General features: G+C 43.4%; 1 protein-coding gene across 6 annotated transcripts in view; it reads right to left on the reverse strand.

Annotated features, from left to right (window-relative positions):
• Nucleotides 1-1,512: 1,512 nt before the first annotated feature.
• TASOR2 (transcription activation suppressor family member 2) overlaps nt 1,513-27,361 on the reverse strand; it is a 67,891-nt gene continuing 42,042 nt past the window's right edge. For 5 of the 6 annotated variants that reach the window (XM_061436459.1, XM_061436458.1, XM_061436461.1 and 2 more), the window contains 14 exons: nt 26,823-26,923; nt 25,839-25,942; nt 24,798-24,870; nt 24,640-24,705; nt 22,379-23,098; nt 18,263-18,505; nt 14,053-14,911; nt 11,878-12,307; nt 7,558-11,307; nt 5,421-5,546; nt 4,578-4,731; nt 3,651-3,756; nt 3,030-3,211; nt 1,513-2,669 (listed from right to left, as the gene is read on the reverse strand). In XM_061436459.1, the coding sequence (XP_061292443.1) occupies nt 2,551-2,669; nt 3,030-3,211; nt 3,651-3,756; nt 4,578-4,731; nt 5,421-5,546; nt 7,558-11,307; nt 11,878-12,307; nt 14,053-14,911; nt 18,263-18,505; nt 22,379-23,098; nt 24,640-24,705; nt 24,798-24,870; nt 25,839-25,942; nt 26,823-26,923 (7,033 nt within the window). In that variant the 3' untranslated portion in view covers nt 1,513-2,550. The remainder of the gene's footprint in view (nt 2,670-3,029; nt 3,212-3,650; nt 3,757-4,577; nt 4,732-5,420; nt 5,547-7,557; nt 11,308-11,877; nt 12,308-14,052; nt 14,912-18,262; nt 18,506-22,378; nt 23,099-24,639; nt 24,706-24,797; nt 24,871-25,838; nt 25,943-26,822; nt 26,924-27,361) is intronic. The other variant, XM_061436462.1, reaches the window with a different exon arrangement.

The following is a 27,361-nucleotide window of genomic DNA, read 5'->3' on the forward strand; positions in this document are numbered from 1 at the left end:
GAGCTAGTGAGTACTGCACTGGCCTGACAAGCTGCTCATCTCCTTCACTAGAACTGGAATCAGACATGGGGATGAGTGCTGAAGGACCCCCATGGATGGTGGAGCACCGCCATCAGGCTGCACTGTGAGTACACCCTGAATTACGTCCTGACACAATGTTTATTAGACCCTCCTAGGAATCCCAAGTAGTGGTTTAGAAACAGACTCTTTCATGAGAGAGTAGAGGACCCTGCCAAGTGGAGTAGGTGCTTTAATATTTCCATTTATTTCAGATTGTAGCTGCACATAGTTTCAATGGTACCCGCTTTCCCCTGGATAGTTTGAGCCTCACTTTATGCTGTTACTACATCAGAGGAATGAGGACATTGTGACTATTCTCTTGGTCTGAGTGTTGATTCTTACAGATGAGTCTGAAGGACATAGACTAAGGTAGGTGCTCCGCTCTGTTAAAGGATTTAGGTAATAATAACTTAGATTAACCAGGTGGTTACTTTAGCTCAGTTTTTCAGGCTCACACTGCCCACTTTTGGGGGGCTTGTCCTGCACATGGTATGCACCTCCCTGGATGACATCCCCGATCACCCCAGTTGAAACCTCTGCCCTTTCTAAAGAGTTATCTCAAATTCCCACAGGCTGCCCCCTCGTCACACAGTAATTCACACTGAACTATTAATGCAGCAGAGGTGCCTGCAGGCCTAGTGATAAGACAGAGAGCACCAGCATGTCTTCATGTTATGCATTCAGCATATTTACTGAACAGTAATATGTTGGTGCCAGGCCAGTGGGTACAGGGTTGCCGAGGGCAGAGTCTGTACCGGAGCTCAGCCTAACGTGCCCACCCTCTCAGTGTGGCTCAGCCCTCAGTCACAGGACAGATGGCCTGGCAGGCGCCTGCGGGCGGCTCTCCGTCTTCAGCAGAGGAGGTGCAGGGCAGGTGCCATGCTGGGCAGGTGGCAGGTGTGTTGGCCATGTGCTCTCCTTTTCTGTAGTGATTTCTGATTAATGCAGGGTACCTAATTCAGTTATGGTTCTCCTACTAGATTCTTGTCCCTGGGGTAAAAATGAACTGGTTGGTTTTCTAAGAGCTAGGGTAAAGACAGTTAAAATTCAACTGTATTCCTCCTCCTAGGAAGACAACAAGTGAAGTTATTAGCACGTTGGGTTCAGTAGGGGCAGGATATGAAGCAGGTAAATGACTTCCTGAGGGACAGGCCTAGCGTGACCCCAAGAAGGCCAGGCCTGGGGGTGGGGGGCGGTCCCGAGCTGTCCCCTGCTGGATCCTGTTGCTCTGGCCGGCTACACCTGGGATAGGGGAGCACCAGGCAGGTCTGTGGGGACAAGGCCAAAGGAGTGAGGCTATAGTGAGGTAAGTGGGACCATTCCTCTGGAAGCAGTTTATTTTATTTATTTTTTGGAAGCAGTTTATTCTAAGTGGCCTGAAAAATTTTAAACTGCTATAAATCTTCCCTAACATTTAATTTTTACTATAAAGTCATTGCAGAAGCAATTGAATGATTTTTAGTTGTCTTTATTAAAAAAAAGAAATTAGTTACAAAAATCTTTGTTCCAAATAGATACTATGTATCGTACAAATGTTTTTTGCTTGGTTTTGAGTTTTAAGGATTATTGTAGAAATTATTTCTAACATAAATAAATGATTATTTCTTCCTCAGGACTGATTTTGTAGTGCAGTATTTACATAAACTGAGTAAGTGAAAAATGACGGTTCATAAATTTGTACCGTTTAGGAAAAAACTAACTTCATGTAGTGTAGCATGAATAACAGGAGATATAACACTTAAGAGTCTATGTGGTAAAACCTTTAAAACAGACTGTCACATGCATTACAGATGCATATTTGACCCTAACATGCAAAAACAGAGCTACTGGTTAAAATAGGTGTATTTTTTGCTACAATTCAGTATACTTGTAAAATTCTTATTTTTAATGTTAAGGTCAATTAATAGCTCTGAAAACATTCTGTTCAAAATGAAAATACTACTGAACACTGCAGTCCAAAGCTAATGAAAAAGTGCAGTGCTGCTGTGAACAAAGTCATTCTAGCAATGTGTAAAACATGAAGGAAAACATTTCCCCAGGTTGCAAAACACTGATTTGAGATTTCAAAGATTTTTCAAAGAAAAGGGGAAATATGAATTTATTGTTGGCATCGTCGATGTCTAGGTAAGCTGCAGTTGAGCCACCTGGATAAATACAAAATCGATAATTCTGTCTTTAAAACAAAATAACCAAGAACTGTTGCATAAGTAGGATGATATCTACTGGGGAAAATATCCAGGAGTCTACATTGTCTTCTGTCTGCAAGTGAAAACGTTTATCATTCAGAAAGTAGTTATTCATTAGTGATACTTGAGAACGTCCCCTGTATGCCAAACCAGCAGCAATTCCACCCCTAAAAAAACACTTTAAATTTACAGCATGATGTGTAACATACAAAACAGTTGCTGAGCAACTGGTTTCTCATAGACACAGATGTCGGTATCTACTCCTGTCAATTCCATCTCATATGGGAGTGTTTGGGAAGTGTTCTTACCAGTAGCTACCCCGAAATGGAGCTGCTACTTTCTGTATATTTTCAATAAAGTCATTTACATCTGTCACAAGGATGCCACTATTTTCAAAGACTTCTCTGGAGACCACAGGCTTTTCTGTAAAAAGAAAAATAACTTTTGGTGAATAATTCATTATTTGTATACAGCTTTGGTGTATACACCTTTTATTACTACATTACATATGAGGGGAAGAAGGAGCCTGTGTCAAATGAAGAACAAGACTGGAAACTTTGGGGTCAGCTGCCTTGGGGATGGGGTGCTGAAACCACTGATGGGCCGTCATTCCTTAAGTCTTGTTTAAAACCGTGGATGGTTTCACTTAACAGACCTTTATCTAAGGAAATAAAATCTGCTCTACTTGCCCCAGCCTTGTGTGTGTGCAGGCTGCCAATGATTCCACCTGGAAGGGCATTTCCTGGCTGATGACAATCAGGTAGCACTAAGGGTGTGAATTACCTGTCAGGAAGACAGCAAACCTGGCGTGGATGTGCTGAACCTGCAGGTTCACCAGACATTTCAGATGCTCAGCTTTGGTTGATGGTCGAGAGTCACACTGGTGATAGTGAAGCAGCTCAATGATGTTTGCACTCTGATACGATTTCAATATTAAGTTCTTTTTATGTGCAATTGAATCCACTCTGAAAAATACAATATTAAATTTAGATTAAGTTTGTGAAAGGTATTATTTTCCTGTATCTTAATTTTCAGTTTTATTCCTAGACTTTTTGTCTTCACTACAGTCAGTTATACTCCTTCCCCTTTAATCTGGTCTCCACTTACTCCTGATCTTGAACCTTCCTCACCTCCCCTCTGAAGTGCTCTGGTAATGAAGCCCTGTGAGGGCTCTGCCCCTCCCTGGCAGTGCTGGCTCTCAGGTCTGCTCCCTTGGTTCCTCTCCTAAGTACACACCTTTCCCCAGCCTCCGTGCTCAGCCATTTCCCCTCAAGATCTTATGTAAGTCCATAACCTTGGGGCAGCACTTGACCGATGCTGATCTAGAACTCAGGGAACACTTCAAGGTGAACTTGGGGGTTCCCCACCCCCCCCCCCAGGCCTCACCTTCCATGAAGGTCTTACCTTACATCTTCCTTTAGCTTTTTATTTTCCCTGTAGTGAAGCAACCACTTCCATCTTCCATTTTCATTTAGTTTCTCTAGGATTTTGACAATTTCCTTCAGTTGAACTAGGGATAGAACAAGTTTAACAAGAGAAGATGTGTTTTAGGATTGCTGGCTCGTCAAAGCCCAGTGATCACCTGTGAGAAATAAGGCCCCGTGCTTGTGTGTGCACCATCACTGCCCCCTCTTTTGCAGGGCGGGCTTCTCAACCCAGCCCTGCTCATTCATGCTCCCGCAGGGGAGGAGTGAGTAGAGGCAGCACTGCAGTCATATAGACCATGGACATGGAGAAGTGGGTCCTGCTGCAGCAGGCTTAACACAGAATCTATAAATACTTGCAACATTCATGATACAAGTTAAAATTCAGTGCAGAAGTGGTATCCATATTTCTCATGAGGCATCGGAGCTGCAGAGACTTCAACTATATAAAAGTACTGCCCTGTGCTCTGACATCCTTCTGTGTCAGTCACTGCTCCGAGAGAAAGCAGATACGAGTGTTCAAGCAGGTAACTGAGCTGACTGAGTAGTGGTTTTCAGATTTCTCTGGTACTGATGGGAGCGTTGATATGGCAACAGAAACGGAGGAAAGAGGGCTGATTCTAAACAAATATGTAGCTGATGATTTGCCAAAGGGAGAAATTGAATATAACAATCTAATGCGTATGAATAGTTTAGCTGCATTACTGAGCGGTCTGATGGGGGAGGTGACTGGTTAGTGCAAAAGACGTTAAGAGCACAGTGCTTAGCACAGCATATGGCAGAAATTAAGCCCTCAGTATATGGTGACTGATGTGTAAGTTGATAATTTCTATTTGATGAAATATTTGGGTCACTGGGCAAGGAGAAACTGATTTGACTATATAAGAAAGGAAAATAAGAGACCAACCTAATGTTAAAGTCTCTAGTAGTTTGTCATCTGATACCACAAAGCCTCCTGTCCGAAAAAGCTCTTGGTAGGTGTTATTGAGGATGTCTTCAGGGCTGTCGACTCCGGCAAAGACGACCCTGGGAAAGTGCTTCAGCTTCAGCAGAGAAGGGATCTGTAACATAAGAGGTTCCCAGTGAAGACGGGGTCATGGGGTCACTTCTGTCACTTTTACCCAAGGGCGTCGGGACTCAAGAACAGCTGGAAATACCTTTAACCCTGACGACTGACCCGTTAATTACACAGTGTTCTCAACTCCAGAGGTGGGGGATGGAGTTTGGGACTCCTGAGGTTTGGGATGTGTATCAGGTGGCAGGCTCACCACTGTCTCCAGCTCAGTGCAGTCTGCTGTGGGTTCAGTTAGCGTCCTGATACAGGACTGTGCTTGTCCCCAAAAGGGGCTTGACCTGGCACAATTATTCAGTTAATAGGTAACCATGGTAACAAAGAGTTAAGAAAATTTTCACAAGTCCTTTTAAAGCAAGACTTGTTTCTGTTAGATATCCAGAGGTACAGATTTATATTTCAGGTGGAAAATCGGTGTCTTTTCATTGACGTTCTCCCTTAGTTACTGTGAAGATATTCTTAACTCGCAGACATAATTTGCAGATCAATACCTTGGTAAATGACAACATTAGTATCAGCAGCACAGTATCTCAAACCCATTATCTTCCCACTTAGATTCAACGGTATTGGGTTTTAACCTCTCCCCTAAATAAAAAGGCAGTGATGAGGCTAATTTCAGAACAACATAAAAAATGCTCAGAATACGTATCTCTGTAAGAAGGTGATCTCCAAACCTACCTGATGCAGGTGGGATGCTATATCTTCATTTCTGATGATGACTAAGAGTGCACCTTTCTCTCTCTGAAATACTTGACAGAAATGCTGAGGTTCGATTTCTGTGTGGCCTCCTTTCCTCAGGATATTCTGAAAGATTTACAGAGAGCTATTATTTAAGAAAGGATACTTGCACAGAACTGTTATAAAACTGCTGACAGAAGATATATAAGAAAGCACATTTACTAAATTATGTCCTAATAAGGCACATAAATGGCAGTTTGTCTTTACTACTAGATGAGCACTTTATAATGAATCTTTTATGTCCATATCAAAGGCTGATTCTTTGGAAACATCAAACACACATACTCCCTCTGAAGGGAGTCAGCCTGGGGATGAAGATATTTACTTTAAAACTGCAGCCTCAGTCAGTTTTTCCAGGACTTTGACCAGCCCTGATGCCTGTGCACTGCTCTGAGTATTACTAGCGAAGGCGCATGATGGAGAAGCTGGCAGAAGTTGGACAGTGTAGGCTCTGGGGTGTGGCAGGTGCTGGGGTTATACTGGGCCTGGTTACCAGGGGTGAGGGACATGGCTGTATCCCACAGAATGGCACCGCAGTAAGCTTTGTTGGGAGGATAAGCTCGTGTAGTTAAAGAAGTTCCTCAACCTTGTCCTCTGATTTTGATGCTGTTCCGGTATGGAGGATTCTGGAGGGTTGCCAGTAACACTGTCCATCATTTGTTATTTCTTTTACAAAAATAAGGTTACTTTGGTCAATCCCCCTTGGATCTCAAGTCAACCTGAATTTTGACTTTCAATTCTTCATTCAAAATGTATGGTGATGCTAATACAACACTGTAAATCAACCACGTGCTAAGTCACTCAGTTGTGTCTGACTCTGTGACCCGATGAACTGTAGCATGCCAGGCTCCTTTGTTCATGGGATTCTCCAGGCAAGGATAACTGGAGTGGGTTGCCATGCCCTCCCTCCAGGTAAATCAACTATACACCAATAAAAATCTAAAATGAAAAAAGTATGGTGATGTATTTTCAAAAATACTCCTACCGACGAAATTTCTTTTAATAAAGAGCTCACTAAAATATCTAAGTATCTAATATCGTTCATCACTTCATGAGTAAACGGGGCTTGACACCCCATCGGCACTCCTGGACAGACGAATTTTCAGGAGAGCTTTCTGAGCTACAAACACTGCTCCTGATTGCACTTTATTCTCCAATGTATTTTACAAGGTGTCCACTTGCTCACTTGAGTAACACACAATTTGTTATTTTCTGTTGTAAATAGAGGTCATCTGACAAAGTATTACCATGAAACAATAGTCACTGTTGAAATGTGTGTTATCTACAAATAAATTGTGTTTTAAATCCAGATTACTTTTGGAGGCGAAGCACCTTCCAAAAAAGACTGAAGGCCATTTCATGCTGTATTTTTTTCAACAAAACTGCTTCCCAAAATGGCGTGAAATGGGAGCAATGATGGCGGTGGAGGAGACCACATCTGGCAGCCATCTGTCAAAAACCATGGACAGCAAAAGAAACCTTGGTCGGGAAAAATACCAGTTACACAGAACAGATTTCACAAATTTGGAAAAAATAAATACTTAAAAATCATATTTAAATGATACAAAATTGGAGCCATCAGCATCTCCCAGGAGACCATCTCTGGCTCAGCCACCTGGGGAGCTTCGTGAGGCTGCTCTTCCTCACTTAGCCACCCTCCGGGCGGTGGAGGTGGGAAAATGCTCTCTACAGCACGGCTGCTCTTTCAGAAGCACTTTTCAGCGCCTTCCAGGTGCCTAGGGTGGTCGTCTCAGTGCTGCTGTGTGATCCTTTGACCCGATGGTGACCACTATGCTCTGGGAGGCCCTCTCTACTGTCTACTCTTTGGGGAGCCTCCTCAGGTCCGGAGCTGCTCAGTGACCAGGGCAACACGGGAAGGACCCCCAGGAGGCAGGCACATAGGACCTTGCCCTGCTCTGTAGCGGCCTCAGGGACACGGAAAGACTGAGCTGAGAAGAAATACCACCACACTGTGGCTTCTTTCTGAAGCTGAGAATGCTGTATTATTAAAAAAGAAAAAAAAACTTGGACCTGCAATCAAAGTAATAAAAACTGTAGGAAAAATCTGGCACCTTACCTTTGTTCTGACAAAGAAGGACTTGTCTTCAGTCTCCATGAGGTAGAAGAGGAAGTTGCTGGAACACGCCTCCCTCACCACTCGCTCCAGCTTGACGCGCAGGCTGGAGCACAGGTCGGCCACCAGGTCCTCATAGGAGGTGGGCTGTGGGCCGCAGACACAGAGCTCGCGGGGCATGGCCGCTCCCAAAGCCACAGGCGGTTCTGTGTCCTGGACCACCTGGCGGCTGCTCAGCATCACCTTGTTGAACTCTGCATACTCGCTGAGAATGACAGCGATGTCATTGCGCGAGTCTTTCAATGTACTGTTGTATTTCAGCTTGTGGAGGTGGAAGGAGGCGGTCTGATTCTGGTCTGAGTTTGTGAGGTGATTTCTACCATGGCCACACCTCTTCTTCCAGGAGGAGGAGCGGTCCACATGGTTGGGCATCTGATGCACGACTGTCACCACAAGAGGACTCCTGCTTCGGGAGGCGGGAGGCAGCCCCAGGCATGCGGGCATTGGGGTCCCAGGAAAAGCCCCGGTGGTGACCTGGGATGGGGGCTCCTTTGGAAAGGCACTGGGGAAGAGGGCAGAATGCTGAGCGGCTCCCATCTTCACAATTTGTTTCAGTTTGTGCGCAAAACGCAGGTGCTCCAAGTCTAAAGTGTTCTGGGTGAGGTCGTCGGTTCTCTGCCAGGTGTCCATCCAGGAGCTGAGCAAGCCACACGGGGCCATGCCCCTGGGGTGCCGCCTCAAGCCGTGCAGGGTTCTTGGGGTGTCTCTGAGCTCTCTGGTCACGGTGAAGTTGGCGTAGCTCCTGGGGACCCCGCAGACATCTCGGATTTGGACGTAACAGGGCACACACGTAGCTTCCTTCTTCAGTCCACCCAGCCAACTTCTGGGAGGAATGCTGGTCTCCAGCCCTGGAGCCTGGCTCGCGTAGCCCCAGTCGTGGTGATCACTGGTGTTCAGGCTCAGGAAAGAGTCGTGACTGTCTTTGGATGCACCTTCTCTTTTCCCAGTGTGGCCATATTGTGAAGCACGGGACTCTTCTGTGTTGTATCTGGGGTGTCCATACTCACCCACAGAGTCCTGATCTGAGTCTCCAGACAGGGGTTCATAGTAGATGTCAGAGAGCACACCCACACCCATGCCTCCACCTGTGCCTGCCTCGCCCACACTCACACGTTGCAGCTGCTCTTCGGAGACCCCACCAATGGGAGGTGCACCAGATCGGGGAGCAAAGGACACATTGGGCTCTGGACTGGCACTCTCGCCATGGGCTGCAGTACCTGGGTGAGCATCAGCCTTCAGGTACGTGGGGAGAAGTCCACCACGGAGCAGATCCCATACTGCACATGGCGACCCTTCCTGCAGCAGACAGGTTGGCTCCTGTCTGCCTTGTGGGGAGCTGGTGAGCACCTGGGGGCTGGCACCTCCTGGATCCACGGCTCTTCCCTGTAACTCGGCTCCACTATCCTCACTGTCGAGCAGATGGGTCATCCTGACAACCGGGACTTCCTGTGTCGGGAACCCTGTCCCCGTGTTGCTGGGGCCTGTGCTGTGGGCTGCGGCGGCCCCACCCGAGGGGAGTGCAGGCTTGGGGAACTCTGGTTGCCTGTGGGTCTGCACACCCTCAGCTCCAGCAACTGGGTCAGAGCGCAAGGACTTAACCAGGATGTAACAGCATTCGTGTGTTTTCACATCACTGCTCAAAACATCTTCAGGAAGGCTCTGAGTGCTGGTCACCACAGCACCTGGTGTGGCTGTAGAAACAAACATGTCAGCAGACTTGTTTTCAGGGATCTCTGCAGGACTGAAAGGCTCACTGGTCTCCAGGACACGATGATGTGGGTGGGGGCTGCAGGTCTCCACACCCATGGGCTGCAATGGGTATCCTGACGATACCAGGTTTTCAAGAGAACCTCCGTAGGTGGCAGTGCAGGCAGGCTGGGTTACCATGCCATCGCAGTCCGGCCCCTTTCCTGAGAGGGAGAAGCCCTCCCCACATTTACTCTGGCCAGTTTCCTGAGTGACGTCACCAGGAAGGATTAAGAATCTACCTTTTCTTCCTGCGCGGTTCTGTAATTGTAGAGGTGTTTCAGCAGAAAGCTGCATCTGCTGTACCTGAGCTGAGTTATCCTGTTCCACTGGATGGGTGGCAGTAACAAGAGAACTTTCCTTTTCTGTTATGGCCAAATCTCCTGACTCGACCTTGGAGAGGCTGGTGCTTTTCTCACCAAGCGCGTCACACTGTTTCAGACCACATGGAGATGTGGCCTGAGCTGGTGGTGCTTCTTCCACTGGTGCCTGGGGGTCAGGGCTGGAAGCTGGTGACACTTCTTCAATCAAGGAACCAAATGGGAAGTCAGAGGCAAGGTGAACTTCCTCCGCAACCTCCAGGGTACACGTTTCTTTAGAAAGTATGAAAGCCACTGTCTGTAAATGATCACCTTTTCCCTCTTTGTTTTCTGCTGGTTTCACAGACGTGTTAGCAGCAGAGTTCACGCCTCTGTTTTCTATGAAAGGAACCTCTTCAGGCACGAGTATTTCCTCTGCCATCTCCTGAAGGTCTATGCAGGGTAGCGGGGCCTCCCGCAGTTGCTCCACTTCACCAGTGGGCGCTTCTTCCCTAGGACTCGTGGGTGGTGATAGGGTGAGAGTGAGGTCAAGGTTGGAATCCTCCTCTGATACCTTGAGGCTGACCTCCTCTCCATTCACAGACAGGCCTGCTTCTTTGGTAAATGTGGAATTAAATGATTGAATACTAATATTTTCACTGTTCAGACCACTCTTGTCCTTCTTTAGTTCTGAAGAGCCACACAGAGTATTCCTTAGTGATGTGATGCAGTTAAGGGAATCCTTTTTTCCCAAGGGGGCAGAGGCTGACGAAGGAACCACTTCAACCTGGGACGGCTCTATTATTTCTTCTGAAGAGATGCTCAAGAGATTCTGTGTTGGGAGAAGGAATTCTTGAGAGAGTTTCATTTCTTCTCTGGGTAACAAGTAATTTGGACTTTTAGCCAATGGTAATGCTTCCATTACCATGGGATTATCAGATGGTGAAGGTGAGCCTGCCACAGCCTGTCCCTTCTGTAAGGAACATGTTTCTTCAGCAAGTGTCTCTCTACGCACTGAGGAGGCATGGAGGTACTGAGTGCCCTTTGGTCCTGACACCGCCAGTGAGGGGTTTTCCCCAAGGCCCTGCATCTGTGACTTTTCAAATGTGGACACAGGATGTCTAAGGCTTGCAGCAGGTGACACCTGTTTAGTCAACTCCACGTTAAAGGCTGTTGGTTTGTCAGCTCTGTTGACAGCTTCTGTCTGTACTGGCATGTAGGCACTTTTTTCCAAAGTGAGTGTAACTGGTTCCAGATTAATCATCACATACCCCATATCACCCTTCCCCTCCAACAATGGCTGACATTCTTTGTTTATGGGGCTGCTACACTGGGTAAGGCCCTGCAGAGCATCTGCTTCTGTTTCCCTTTGTGCATGAAAAATATCAACTTTGCTCTCAAGGGTGCTATACACAGACTTCTGACAAATCATTGATGGACTGTTGATCTCATCATAAGTCTTGGCAAATGTGGTTTGTGGGGCAGTATCATTATAAGAGGTCACTTGTGTGTTATCAAGAGGCTCAAAGGTTTCATCTTCACCAGGAATAGAAGGTCCATTAGCTTGAGTGTTTCCAATGCAAGGAAGCACAAGATTGGAAGTCTCCAGTTTACCTGATGACTCTTGTTCAGCTTTCCCCCTAATTATCTGAAATGATTAAAGCAAAATAAATAAATAAATAAACCGAGAGTCTAAAATACATAATTTTTAAAAAATTTACACATGGGAAGAACAGACAAAGAACGATTTTAGCTAGCTTTGTCCTTTTGAATCTTCACAGGGCAGAGACCAAGCAAATCCCTCTCTTCTTACATAGGCTTAAAATACACCCGAGAGAGAGATTTTTTTAAAATACACACACAAAAGCTCCAATAAACACTATTCTAGGTAAGACACAGTAAGTATTATTCAGCTCAGAGAGAATAAGTAATTGGCCCCAAATCACACTACTAAAAAGCTACATAATTATGGCTGGCTCCTAGATCATCTGACCCTTACGATTCTTTTCCTATTTTCATTTCTTCAATCAGGATGGTAGATAAGCTCCAACAGCAGACAACGTGGAGTTTGAAAACTTAAGTTTCTGGCATTATAATCCTGTACACAGAGAATCCACTTTCCTAAAAGAAATCAGTGCCTTGTTTTGAAAGTGATTTTATGTACAAAAAAATTTCTTCAAAAGTAATACCAGCATTTTTAGTATTCAGCTTTACTGACCTCATTATTATAAGAACAGATGAAATTCTGGCTTTCTGGGCTTTCCTGGTGACCCACTGTTGCAAATATTTCTTTCTGTTCATTCTGCACCCAGAGCTCCAGGCCTCTCACAGGAGACGGCTTTGTGAAAGGACGCAGGGGGTCAGCGTCAGGGCAGGACACCTCAGCTGCATGGCCTCTGGGAGCCTCACTGGCCTCCACCAGAGGGTCTACGGAGAACCTCTCTACTCTGGAGGGCTCCTCGATTTCACCAAACTCAAATGACTCTAGTGTGCTATTTATGGACACGTATTTTGCTGGGTTGCTGTGTTCAACGACTTTCCGGGATGACCGCACAACTTTGTTCTGTCTGCTATAAAACAGAGCCACCCACATATGCAGCAGAAGCTTCACCTCTTCCACGTTATCTGGTAAATCAGTATTCCAGGGCCTGAGGGTTTAAAGAAGGAACAAATGAAAATAGTTGAAGATGACTCTTTTAGATGACTGTCATATCATAAAGCAAGTGCCTTCATCATTAACCTTAGTTTTTATGTTCAGTTTTCTTTTAAAATTACATGCTGCTGCTGCTAAGTCGCTTCAGTCGTGTCCACTCTCTGCGACCCCATAGATGGCAGCCTACCAGGATCCTCCGCCCATGGGATTTTCCAGGCAAGAGTATTGGAGTGGATTGCCATGGCCTTCTCCAAAAATTACATGAGCATGAAATAAAAATAAGACAAAAATGAAGTTAATTAACAAATAATTACAATGCATCTCATCCCTTCTTTTTACAGAGACAGAGCAAGGAGCTGGAAATCAGAGTTTTAAGTGACTTCTTTCCAAACACAAACTCTGTGAATGCAAGAACCATGATCAGAACATAGGCCTTTCCGTTCTGAGCCTGGGGCTCTCCCCAAATTCAATGCGAGCTCTCCTGGGACAAAACAGATACCTTATGTGAATAATGGCTTCAGTGACTTCCCAAATCCTCATCTCTTGGCTTCTGGGAAGTCTGGCCAACTCATTTCTTTTCTAATTCTACATGTCTAACAGTTGGGAAGTCTGAAGATTAAAGTAGTCAGGCAGTTCAACAGAACTGCACTATTTTCAGATCCAAGCTTTGAAGACTCTCCTGAAACCAGAAGGGAGACAGAACACACTTCTGGCCATGTGCCAGGCCAAAGAACAGCAGAGCGAGTGCAGTGAGTCAGAGGGGTTACAGAGTGGGGCTTCAGTGAAGCAGGGTTCAGGGGAAGGAAGTGACCCTCTTGAGCAAATGCAGGCTCTTAGGTGTGAGCTGGTCCTGGAGCGAGAGGAGTCCGAAGGAATTCAGGGCCTCGCACAAGCATCATCCCCCTGCTAGGTGCTAAGGTCACAGGCCAATGCTCACTGCTAACAGTGATAGTCACTGTTCAATACCAGCCTGTCACCATGCAAACCCTCATACATGGCTATTATTAAACTCATGTTAAAAACATTGCCCACAGACTGTCACCCTTCGCAGGTGTCATCTGGACACTGGAGAGAAATGTAGACTCTCAGGCCCTACCCCAAACAGAGTCAGAACCCACAGTTCAGTGAGCTCCCGGGTTGAGTATCAGGAAGGGCCAGAAGTGCTATTCTGAGAGCTGGGGGAGCCTTGACTCAACACCGAGGCTGGTCCATGCTCCAAAGCCAGTGCTCTTAGCTCTCCGCTATTCTGCCTTGATCCCTAAGGAAATTTCTAGAAAAACCCCACGTAAACATGCTCACTCACAGCAATGTGACCAACTTGACAAGCTACAAGTTTTGTTTTTTAAATTATTTACTTATGTGGCTGCACTGGGTCTTAGTTGAAGCACATGGGATCTAGTTCCCTGACTAGGGATTGAACCTAATCCTAATCCTGCTTGGGGAAGGAGGCATCTCAGCCACTGGACCACCAGGGAAGTCCCCAGGTAATTCTTTAAATGTTTCTTCTGGGATTCAGTCTGCAAAGCATTATTCCTTTACCTCACTATTTTCCACCAAGATCTTATTTACAGATTACAATTCAAGGACCAGAAAGATTCATGAAGGAGCATCTCAATGATCCACTGCTCAGTATTACTCCCCATTTACTGGATTTTACACCCTTTTTTCTCCCTCCTCAGAATGAGCACAGTATCCCTTCTCCCTACATCGAGGTATCTGCCCAATGTCGCCCCTACTCACCCATGCAGTGCTCTGACCACAGTCTTCTCCAGAGGGTTGTTGGTGTACTTGCTGTCTAAGCTGAAAGAGTAATCTGCTTCACATGTGAACGTGACCTTAAAGGAGCCGTCACAGCAGAATACGGTGTGTGAGGAGCAGCGGAAGTCCTGCGTGCCAGTGGGCAGCAACCTGCCCCTGTGCCTGAAGGCCAGGGCCATGGAGAGCTTCTGTAGCGGGGACTTCATCTTCGTGCGCAGGAAGGGTATCACCTTCCCCACAGGGGTCCCCATGTCAGAGCCTTTGGTGCTGGTCTTGGCAAAGGCCAGGGCTGGGCTCCCCCTCTTTGAATGTTCTGCGAGGAGCAGGGCGTAGGAATGCTCCGCAGCCACGAAAGAGCTCTGGCTTGCATCGGAACTCTCGTGGATCTCCTTGGGAAGTGCTGGCTGGGCTTCTGCAGGCGCCCAACTGCCAGGACCCACGCTCTCTTCCTCTGGGCTGACTGTGGGGTCTGATGACAGCCTACTCTGGTCAGAGGACGGCTTGGGTGACGGCCCACCTTTCTGACTTTTAACTCCTCTGTGGTATTCGTGGTCTGATGTCCCACGCAAAGGCTGTTCTTTAGAAAGCAGAACACTGTTTTGCGGCGGCTCCAGGGAGCCGGAGAGGTTTCTGGGCTCGGGGGATGTCGTGCTAGAGGTAGCAGCACTCAGAGCCAGGTCGGCCAGCATGTTAAGGGCCTGGGAGTCACAGCCGACAACAGAGGTTTCAGTCGGGGCTTTTGGGGCCACCGTGACATGTTCTGGTTGGGCTGTATTTATGCTAATAACATCTTGACCACTGGAAATTTCTGATTGAAGCTGTAAAGCAGTTTCTCCTTTGGCTTCAGTGTAAAAGAAAAAAAGATATATAACATTTGATTTCCATAGAACTAATTCTTTGTTGTATTACTATGGCTCAATGAAAGTCAACAGTTAAGGGGATGTATTTAAGAAAAACCTCTTGGTATGTTGCAAAGTTTGTATTAAGTTTTTATTATCAGACTGAGGTCTTGTCCAGTTCCCTGAGGCTTTATAATGTGTTTACCAGAAGAACCAGTCCTAAGGAGTATGCATATTAATTAAAAAAAAAATCACCCTTTGAAACTGCATGTACTGATCTACACACAAGGCATATTGCTCAGCTAGAGAAATAAGACAAAGACAAAAAAATAAAAAACCAACCACCCTCAAAACAAGAAAACAAGACTTCTGCCTTCAGAGGGCTTACAGTCTAGTGAGAATCTAAGAGTTTCTAAGTTTAAAGTGTATATTATAGAATGTTAATATACTTCCTTAGAAATTATTTTACAAGTTACTACAAAAATCACCTAAGTTCAAAATAGAGACGATTTTAACCATACTGATGTTTAAATATAATGTTATGATAAGAATAAAACATGAGAACTGTTTTAAGAATATTCTGAATGACCAATTAACTTCAAGTTTTAAAACTTCAGTTTTTACATTGAAAACATTTCCCCTCTACTCTGCAAAAAAGCAAATCTCCTCATCTACTGATAATTCTTTCAGCAGGTAGTCAACTCTCCCCATGTGCCTTTGGTCAGAAAACACACGCTCAGGTGGTTTACTTGCCTTCTCAGCCTTCTTAAAAGTGGTTACCACAAAGGACAAAGCTCACAACAGTACCAGGCAGTGAGTCCCTGTAGCAGGTGGCTAGATGGACAGAAAAGCCAACTGTGCCCCTCTTTATAACTAGAAATAGCAGGTCCGACATGAATTACCAACCTGTCTCCAAAGGCCAGTGACAATACATTTATAGCGGAAACTCTGGCTTATGAGGTCATCAAACAAAAAGATGAGAGTGTGTGTATGGTGAGGAGGGTGGAATTAATCAAGCACTGCCCAGTTTTTATTTAACATATAAAGCTCCAAGGGAGTGAGGTGGGAGAAAGTGACCCAGAGAGCTGTCTCATGAACTCCCTGGGTGTACTGGAAACACGAAATCCATTTTAGGATCGATGTATGTGCTGACAGTTCATTCTACCCTTTAATACCATGGCTCTTACACCGAGTGTCATTCTGGATAGAATCAAGCGAAAGAGTTCATTTTAATAAATACGTGTCATTTCAGGTAACAGAGAAGGCACTGGCAACCACTCCAGTACTCTTGCCTGGAAAATCCCATGGACGGAAGGCTGTAGTCCATGGGGTCGCTAAGAGTCATGTCACTTTCCCTTTTCCCTTTCATGCACTGGAGAAGGAAATGGCAACCCACTCCAGTGTTCTTGCCTGGAGAATCCCAGGGACGGGGGAGCCTGGTGGGCTGCCGTCTATGGGGTCGCACAGAGTCGGACACGACTGAAGCGACTTAGCAGCAGCATTTCAAGTAAATCACTTAAGTACTGACTTGTTAGAGGTTTTCAATTCATTAAAAATACAATACTGTTTATCTCTTTTAAGAAATATAGATAAGAAGATGCCAAATGAATTATAAAAATAGAGATTTCAATAAATAAAAACTATATTGAAAACTTTAAAAAGGACAGAAAACTATTCGTTTCAGTAACAAAATGACTGAGCCTTCTTAAACTCTAATATTTCAAGTAAAAGAAATGAAGCAGATTAAGACATAAAAGAAAAATTAAGACATTATTTAAAAGGTGGTAATCTTACAGTTTTAACTTGGAATATGGCTGCACAATGTATACAGACATTTGCAATATAAGTCAGCCTTTTCCTGAATGCATATTGTGAAAACTTTGCATTTTCTGCCAATGACATCATATACCTCCTCCCACTAATGGACTAGCCTGCAAGTATCTGGAGGCCAGTTCAGCACAAGGAATTCTAATGACATGGCAAAGAATACAATGCATTACGTATGTGTCTATGCTCATCCTGTTTACAAACTAATTGGAAAGACAGGACCAAGTCACACTAGATAACTGGAAGAGTATGAATGCAATTCTTTAATGTTCTCAAAAGCCCAAAAGGAACTGAAAGAACGGAGAGATGAGTGCAGATCAGAGCCCCAGAAAACGCCTCCATGTGACTGAGCTGAGCACAGGTGACGCACAGCAGTGACCCCAGGTGCGGAGTGTGGGAGCCCGGCACAGGGAAACGGCAAGGGAGAGACGTGGAGCCCTGGGGAGACTACCTTGTGACCGCCTGGGGCGACAAGCAGACTCTCTATAGGCTGTACAGTGATGAGATTTCAGAACATCTTCAGTCATAAACAACTTTGAACAAACTGAGGAAAGGGACTTCCCTATAGGTCCAGTGGTTAAGACTCAGTGCCTCCAATGTGGGGGGCATGGGTTTTGCTGCAGTGAGGTGCACTTGAAAACTAAAAGAAAAAAAAGAGGAAAGAAAAAACCAAGCTCATCGGTAATACCATCACATCAACAAAAGTTTCTTTCCCTGAATTCCACCTAAGATTTTTTTAAAAATCTAAAGAGAGATAAGAGAGAAAGCAGAATCATGAGATTAGACAGAAAACTGATAGGATTACAAAGGTATGAGGAAATGAAGGTTTTTCTAAACAAGAAACAGCACCATGTAGCACAACAGACTCAAAACTGAAGACCCTGTAAATGGTGCAGGTCTTGCCAAGTGGTGGGGGCTGCACTGCACTCAGAGAACGTGGGCACGAGATCGGTGTGAGCGAGGAGAAGAGCCAAGGCCACGGTGATTGAGAACTTTCCAGTGATGAGGAGCTTCCAGCAGGTGGAACACAGAAGCTCTCATAAAGAGATTCCGTTATCCTCTTCCACAAATGCAGAACTAAATAAATTTAATGCCTTTTAAGACCAAATACAGCATTCTGGATTCCTGACTGCTTTGAACCACCTCTTTACAGTTCCCTCTGGGCAGACTTATAACCGTCTCCTTTTTATAACTGATTATGGTCCAGGAAAGTACTGCCATATGCTATTGCTTGTGAATTTAGTCACTTAAAAAGACCATTTATACTTTAACTCTGGTAAACTGTTCCTGTTCAGGCTTTCTGGAAACTGAAAAGTAGGTTTTACTTAGTAAAGGCAAGAATCTTCACACTTTCCTAATTTATTCACAATAGGAAACCAAGTTACTCGTCCTGTCAGAGTCTGAACTACAGAAGACAGCAAGGACCTAACAGACTTCAGCTGATCTCATACTAGTCAATATACTATCTTGCAATCTTGATTAGTCTGTATTGTGGTGCTGAAATATATAGGAAGTGTGTTTCTTACCAGGTTGTGGCTGTTTTCTGAGTCTTGGATTCTGATTGCCTTTTACTATATTTACCCTCTGTTTCTGTGGAGGTTTCTTCATGGGTGGCTTAGCCGTTGGAACAGGTGTGTCTGGAGAGGTCGCTCGTCTCCTTGCCCTTTTAGCATTCGTTGCCACTGGAACATCTTTAGAACTAGGAGCTTCTTGGGCTTTCCTACCCAGTTTGGGTATCTGTACAAACTGTGTAGTCAGCACCTCAGCACCTTATGCAGAAAAGACACCATTTTTTAAGGGGTGGGGGCTCACATATTTATCAGCATAGCTTTCTCCTTTGATTTCTTTTGTTGTGTGGGGAATAACTTTAGTAATGGGGAATAAAATATAAAATTTGGGATAGTTCATTAACAATTTTTTTTTAAACAAAGCAAGAGTTAAAAACCTCTCACATAAGTATAAAAATATGAACTTGTTAAGTCTGGTCTATCTATCCAGATTAGAAGAAAATATCAGAGTAATAACTTTATAAAAATAAAACAACAATTAAAGAAAAAATTCCATAATCTTTGCTGACTGATGTAACAGGTAAGGCTGAATATTCTAGTTCACAGCACTGGGACAAATAATTCAATTTACCCAAAAGCGACAGAGGTCCCATGAAGTGACGTGGTTGAAACCGTAAGCACACTGCAGAGATGAGACTGCAGATTCACAAAGACCTTACATGTTTTTCTTCACTACACCTAAATATTAATACCAAAGCCTTAACACCCGCCTGAAAAAAATCACCTCTTAAGAGAAGATGCAGGAAGGTACACTGAAAAAAATCCTCAACCTACTCCCCTTATGGCAGAAAGTGAAGAAAAACTAAAAAGCCTCTTGATGAAAGCAAAAGAGGAGAGTGAAAAAGTTGGCTTAAAACTGAACATTCAGAAAAGTAAGATCGTGGCATCCGGTCCCATCACTTCATGGCAAATAAATGGGGAAACAATGGAAACACTGAGAGACTTTATTTTTTTGGGCTCCCAAACCACTGCAGATGGTGACTGCAGTCATGAAATTAAAAAATGCTTGCTCCTTGGAAGAAAAGCTATGGTTTTTCCAGTATTCGTGTAAGGATGTGAGAGTTGGACTATAAAGAAAGCTGAGCGCTGAAGAATTGATGCTTTTGAACTGTGGTGTAGAAGAAGAATTGAGAGTCCTTTGGACTGCAAGGACATCCAACCAGTCTATCCTAAAGGAAATCATCCCTGAATATTCATTGGAAGGACTGAAGCTGAAGCTCCAATACTTTGGTGGCCACCTGATGTGAAGAACTGAATCATTGGAAAAGACCCTGATGCTGGGAAAGATTGAAGGTGGGAGGAGAAGGGACGACAGAGGATGAGACAGTTGGATGGCATCAATGACTCAATGGATATAAGTTTAAGTAAGCTCCAGGAGTTGGTGATGGACAGGGAAGCCTGGCGTGTTACAGTCCATGGGGTTGCAAAGAGTCGGACACAACTGAGCAACTGAACTGAACTGAACTTACAAAATGCTCAGCTTTACTTCTCAGGGAAAGAGCTAAAGGTGGAGGGAGATGAGAAAAAAACTATTAATGACCTGCTTGTATCACACATAGCAAGTGTTTCAATGCTTTAAGAGTTGAAAAAAATGTTAATAAATGTTCCCTGTGAAAACTGTTTTCCACATTGTTTCCTGTGAAAACTATTTTCCATACTGACTATATAAAATTATCATACCTGTGAATGTTTGTAAACATTTTAAATTCACATCATATAGAAAATACTATTTCTAATTGCAAACAGAAAAATGATACTAAACAGTGTAAGAATGTGATGGTTATTAGTGAAATATAAAAAAGAGACCAATTTCATTTTATGTTTTTGAAAATCAGAGGAATAAGTGGTTTTTTAAAAAGCTTTTAGGGCTCTCTTAATGTTGGACATTTCCCTGGGTTTAATTATTTTCTTCCCTACTAAACTAATAAAGGCAACAGAGCAGCATAGTTTTGTTTGTTCCAGAATAAGACTTCTGATTCTACATCAGTTACAATTTTTAAACATTTTGCCATTAAAAAAGGCAAAATATAAATCAAACAGGAAAATGAAAGTGAAACTGAAAGTCACTCAATCATGTCCGACTTTTTGTGACCCCATGGACTATACAGTCCATGGAATTCTCCAGGCCAGAATACTGGAGTGGGTAGCCTTTCCTTTCTCCAGGGGATCTTCCCAACCCAGGGATCTAACCCAGGTCTCCTGCATAAAAGTGGAAAATGATTAATACTAATTGAGAAGAGAAAGGAAACAAGATAAGATGATCAAGACGAGGGGACATGTAAGATCTGCACGGGCAGGAAGTGAACACCTCTCATGACCCAGGTCCTGGGAAGAAAAGGGGAAACATGACCCTGCAGGGACCACCCTGCTTATCTGCATCACTCAACAGCATGTTTCTCAAACTGCGCACAATAACCCATGGGTGGACTGTCAAATAAACCTAGTGGGCTGCAACCAGAATTCTTTATTAAATGAAACAGGATATATCAGATTATACTGCACAAAGTTAGGGTAAATGTTTTCTGAAATTTCTGTTTCAGTATGTATGCATTTGTGTATACTGGACTAAAACATAAAACACATTTCTTACAGTGGATGAAATTTAAAATGTTTTGAGAAATAGTGACAACATATATGTTGAATTACAGATAATATATTTAATACCTTTAAGTAAATTCATATAGAGAAGAAAGCCAATATGGCCTGGAATGTGTGCGGGAAAGTGTGTGTCTGCTTCATGCTGCCCTTCTTTCCACCACCTTCCTAAACACACACACCATTTCTCAAACTATAATTGGTCAGAAATAACTATTTGTTAAACCAAAGGGTAAAATCTTAATTATCTAGGATCCTGGGGGATCCACACATCTCCAATATTTCTTCTTTAGGCATCAAGTGTTAAATTCACAACATGACAGACAAGGCCAGCTAAGACACATGCTCATAAGCAGCCTCCCGCTTTGCCTGCGATCAAGTACAGAGATGATGGGGAAATGCCTAAGGGGCTCTGGCCACAGTCTGCTCGCCCTTCTCAAAGAGAACATGGAGCGTAAGTTCCCTCAGTTCAGTCACTCACTCGTGTCTGACTCTTTGCGACCCCATGGACTGCAGCACGCTAGGACTCCCTGTCCATCACCAACTCCCGGAGCTTACTCAAACTCATGTCCATTGAGTCGGTGATGCCATCCAACCATCTCATCCTCTGTCATCCCCTTCTCCTCCCACCTTCAATCTTTCCCAGCATCAGAGTCTTTTCCAATGAGTCAGTTCTTTCCATTAGGTGGCCAAAGTACTGGAGTTTCAGCTTTGGCATCAGTCCTTCCAATGAATATTCAGGACTAATTTCCTTTAAGTTTTGGCATCAGTCCTTCCAATGAATATTCAGGACTAATTTCCTTTAAGTTCTCTATTTTTAAACAAATACACTACACATATCTGAGGGGGCTCTAAGCCAGAGTTGTGCTGTCTGCTGTGCTCTGCTGGCTAAAGTGCACTTGACTGACACTACATGGCTCTGGATGCGGGCTCCTACTCAGTTTTCAGGGACAACAAAACCACTTGTGAACTGTTTCTTTACATACGTCTCCAGGCCACTGGACACTGGTTTCAGTAGGTCCGTACCAGACAGCAGGTCCAGGTGACCACCTTTAGAACACATCAAGGGTTAGAACTCTGCCCCAGGGTGCTCTAGTTGTGGAGGCCCAGGTGGACCCTCTTTAGATGTGCTCAGGCCGTCACTCAAAACTTTCTACCAGTTGCTCTTAGTGTGCCTGATGTTAGGAGATCCTATCCAATCTGTCCCAGGGCAGTTCAGAAACTGAAAGACCTTATTTCTTAGAAAGATAAGTAAATAACTAAGTGGCAACTGGAGCAGTTTTACAAGTGAATAAGGGCTTCTGGTGGGCAGGCTTTTGTCCTGTTGACTTTCATCTGTCACCTCGATCAGTGCTCCCCAGCTCTAGTGTGCATACAAGCCATCGGGAAAGAACACCTCACAGATGCCACCAAGCTATGGTCCAGGACTGTCACACAGGGTGGGGACATAACGTTTGAAAACCCACATGATGTGCTTACCTCTTTTTCTCCTCTGAGGAAACTGTCCTTTGACTAGCTTGAGAGTCGTGGAAGAGGCGGGACCCTTGTTTTCTCTAGCAGGAGTCCTTTTGGGGAAGGGTCGGTACAAGCTCACCCTTTTACTCTGTACCATGGGCAGCTTGCTTGCCTTTCTCTTGGGCTGCACTCTCAGATTTGGTGCTAGGCTCAGTGGGACCAGAGCTCCCTGTCTTGCTTGAAACACATCTTCAGAGTTATTTCCAGTTTCTGTATCTTTTCTTCCTTCTGCCTCTGAGTTGTGAAATTCAGGATCTGGAGTCATCACTAAAGAAAAGCCTGCATCGCATATCCCATCTGAAATAGAAGGAGACTGAGGACGCTCTGCCAATAGACCTAACACAGTAGACACTCCCAAAATGTACCCGCTCGCATTTGAAAAGTAAGACTTCAGCTGAGTTAAAGACTGTAAAGGGCACTTTTCAGCTGGAGGAGTCAAGTCAAAACCACTGGACACTTGGCCAGAGAAGCCAGTTTCTTTAAATCCGTCCTGGGAAGCAGCAGTCAGTGGAGGGCTTTTGTTCACCTTGGACAAGTCTTGGAAATTATGCTTTACTAATGTGTTTAGAGAGATTCCTTTTTCAGAAAATGATTTCTTTGCTTCTAGCAGGGCACAATTGAGGGCAGGCAAAACGGGCACCACCTTCAATGAGATGTTGTCTTCAACTTTCAAGTCTGTAAGACCTAAAATATATATGCATGTATTAAAAACCTGAACTTTTTTTTTTTTCCAAAAATCATGCAGGAAAAAAAATGCTTTATATTACAAAATTATAGGATGGTTAAATATAATGAGTGTTTCAAATGGTAATCTAAATAGCGATTAATAGAAGGCTTATGAATGCACTTAATGAACATATATATGAAAATACATACAGAATCAAAACAGAGTCATTCAGGAGGGATGACAAGGTGAGAATTAAGAAGGCAGGCCTGCCTCCAGCTTCGAAAAATAGCACTGGCTCTTAGAGTTGGCAGAGTTGCTTTTCTGTTCTTATCTGTACCTTATATGACCTACTTCAAACTCTCTTAACAAGGTATTCAAAGGTGAAAACGTCCTTTGGTTCGCATTTTGACTTTCCTTTTTCTTCTAGCTTTATTGAGATATAACTGAAATACGGCACTGTGTACATTCAGAATTTACAGCATAATGATTTGACTTAGATACATCATTAAACAGTTACCTCAGTAAGTCTAGTGAACAACCATCATACCATATAGATACAAAATTAAAGAAATAAAGTTTTTTTCCTTGTGATGGGAACCAACTGAACTCAAACAAAGTAAACCCCTAAGTAACCCTCAAGTTAATATTATGTAACTAGACTGACTGGAAAATCCCACGGACGGAGGTGCCTGGTAGGCTGCAGTCCATGGGGTCTCTAAGAGTCGGACACGACTGAGCGACTTTACTTTCACTTTTCACTTTCCTGCATTGGAGAAGGAAATGGCAACCCACTCCAGTGTTCTTGCCTGGAGAATCCCAGGGATGGGGGAGCCTGGTGGGGTGCTGTCTACGGGGTCGCACAGTGTCGGACACGACTGAAGCGACATAGCAGCAGCAGCAGCAGCAGCAGCAGCAGACTGACTAGTCTGTGTTCCTCAATGAAGGAAGAGTGGTAATGGACTCATTAAAGTGATAATCAGGCTTACACCTGACAGCTCTGCGTCAGAGGCTAGACCATGCTTATTCTCCAGTTTTATTCATTATCTCCCCTGACCAGAGCCTTTCTGGACTTTGTTTCCTAACTACCCTCTGAAATTCTAATACCACCGATCTACTGTATATCTATTTATACTAGATAAATAGATGAGTAATACTTTTTGCCCCTAATAGACAATTCCTGGTCCTGGGGAAGGAGACAAGCAGTCCAGATAAAGGCAAGTGCTTCTGTGAAGACCTTAAGTCCTACTGACGGGGAGACTTTGATGAAACTACTTCCTGGCTATTGCTCTTCAAGAACAAATGAATCCAGTTTTGGACACGCTGAATGTGAAGAATATCTGAGACACCTAAGTGGAAAGAGATGTCAATAGGCAGGTGGATACTGAGTGGGAATAGACAAGCAAGGATAAGCCTGCAGAAATGAAGGACTGACCAGGCAGAGTAAAGGGGGAAAGTTATTTCAGAGAAGGAAACAGTTGCCAGAGTCATGTGCTGCTGGGGGTTTAAGATGAGGACTGAAACGTGGCCCACAGCTGTCATGGACTGCCTGTGCCCTTACCTGCTGCTGGTGGAGGTGAGTGGAATAAATGCAACCCGTGTAGACCTGTCTGCTCCTCTCTAAAACCTACACATAATGAGAATCAGAAGAAAATCAGGTTGCTGATTTGATACTAGTAAACATATTGGAAAACATTTTTTCAAAAAAGTGGTCCTTACCTGTTTCGTACATTAAGGCTGATGACGTAAGTAAAATGAAAAATTCTCGATCTTCTAAGCATTTGATGATTGCCTTAAACATAAAAAAGCAAGAAAGAAGATTCAATTTCCTTCTCCTTCTACCACATTCTTCAGTGATTTTTAACCTTATGAAAAGTTAAGGAAAAAGATTCTTGAAATGTTAGTATTTATGGGAAGCAGAACAATTTTGTCCCCTAGTATCAGAAATTTCAAGTCCCTTACTGCTCAAATAATCTTTGCTTTGTTAGGGCTACATATAATAAATAACTGGAATATCAAGGGTTAGTTTTTGGATAGTGTTCAACTATGTAACAAATCAATCAGAAACTTTTCTCATTGTCATGTTTGACATTTGCTGTGTAAGTATCTGCTCTGTTTCCCTTTAGCCACTACAAATTCAAGGTCAATCAGACCTATGATTAACATCAATAAGCTCAAGTTAACACAAAACATATCACAGAATCCTGGAACTAGAAAAACTGAAGATATCATCCATTAAAGGAATCCTTTCCACAGCATACTAGGAGACGGGGACAGGGAGGCCTGGTGTGCTGCGATTCACGGGGTCGTGAAGAGTCGGACACGACTGAGCAACTGAACTGAATAACAGGCAATAACATCATTAGGTCCCTGGTAATAAGAAATGCAGACAGAAAATGCAGCTCTTCTTTCCCATTATTCACCATTTCAAAAGCCTATATACATATAACAAAGACAAAATCCTATGTTCATATAATAATCATTGAGTTAAAAAACAAAGAATAAAACATACCACTTCATGAAGAGATAAAATACTGTATTTCAAAAATTGACAGGTCATAAGCCTACAAATCTGATAAATTAATAAATCATTCACTAACAACTCAAGTATGAAAAAAAGACTTCTAATTCTTTACTAGAATGCTACCCACAGGAACCATCACTATGGTGCGTCTTCATATGTTTCTCCCACAGTCCCTGTGTATCAAGTTCTCAATTTCAGGGAAAATAATAATTATATGTTAAATGGATGACTCTTACCAACTGTTCCCTTTTAATGGATTCTATTAGTTTATCTACTTTCTCCCCCCGTTTGTTTGAGAGCTCCACCTCATACATATTGAAGCACATGTCTTGGCAACAGACTGTGGAAAAAAATCAGAAACACAGAACATTTCTTATTTTTAAATACTATGATGCTTTTTTTTTTTTTTTTACAACCGGTTTATTCATTTTATATTTTAAAAGAAGAAATAGGAATACTATTCAAAAAACATGGATCATTCAATGTTCTTGGTTATAAAACCCCTTAATAAAAAGTTACTGTATACAGTATTTAAAAACAATGCTTTTATTTATACTACACTAATATAAAGTTAACAAGACAAATAAATATATATAAATAAAAACATCAATGTTGCCATGAATTAATCTAAATGACTAAGAACTTTCCTTCTCATGTTTTCTGCTTTATTTCATTTTAAAGTACAGGTGACCCTTGAATGCCTCTCCCTCAACCCCCTGTGCAGTCAGTATTTCCAATATATGATTACCCTGGGTAATTATGATTCCACATCCAAGGACTGGGTGGTACTGTAATATGCACTACTGAAAAAAAACTGCTTATAAGTAGACTTAAGCAATTCAAATCTGTGTTGTTCCAGAGTCAGTGGTAAATAAATAAAAACAACCACAAAACCTCTGTTCTCCTTGAAAGTAATAATTACGAGTTTCCAACTGTTTGTAAGCGTATCTCTGCTTAATTCCCTCAGTATTCTATATTAAAGCTAGTCTCTGCCATATTAAATGAAACTACCATTCATCACTTTGAGCTGGCCTCCCAGGAACTGAATCACATGGTTACTCTATCCCTTTCACAAAAGACCCTTTTAAGAATCACTTAAGGGAAAAACAGAAGTAAGGAGGGAGAGAAAGTGTGTGTGCACGCATGTGTGTGTATGAGAGAGTGGAAAACAACTGGAACAAAGCTCAGGACACGCAGTGTACCATGACATCTGAACAGACCTTTGTGCTCCATGTAATTCTGTTTTTTAAAAGCAGCTTCTGGTAGTCTCTCTTTCAAAGATGACACTTTCATTACATACTTAAAATCTAGTTCATGTGGTCTAAAAAACAAAACAATATCATGTAATGTAATAAACACTAAAACTAGAGCTTCAAAATTTCGATTTTCTAATATAATGAAAACAAAACTATTAAAATCACAAAAATTTTTAAATCTATAAACTCTAAATCAAATAATGTATATATTCATAAATACTAGAGATTTTTGGGTATATGACCTTATAAATTGGCTTCCCCGGTGGCTCAGACAATAAAAAATCTGCCTGCAACGCAGGAGATCCCTGGGTCAGGAAGATACCCTGAAGAAGGGAATGGCAATCCACTCCAGTACTCTTGCCTGGAGAATCCTATGCACCAAGAAGCCTGGCAGGCTATAGTCCACGGGGTCACGAAGAGTCAGGCATGACAAGACTATCCATGGGGTCACAAAGAGTCATGCATGACTGAGGACTAACACCTCATAAACCATGGTTTGCAAA

This window comes from Bos javanicus, chromosome 13 (genome assembly GCF_032452875.1).
Source record: "Bos javanicus breed banteng chromosome 13, ARS-OSU_banteng_1.0, whole genome shotgun sequence".
NCBI classification, from domain to species: domain Eukaryota; kingdom Metazoa; phylum Chordata; class Mammalia; order Artiodactyla; family Bovidae; genus Bos; species Bos javanicus.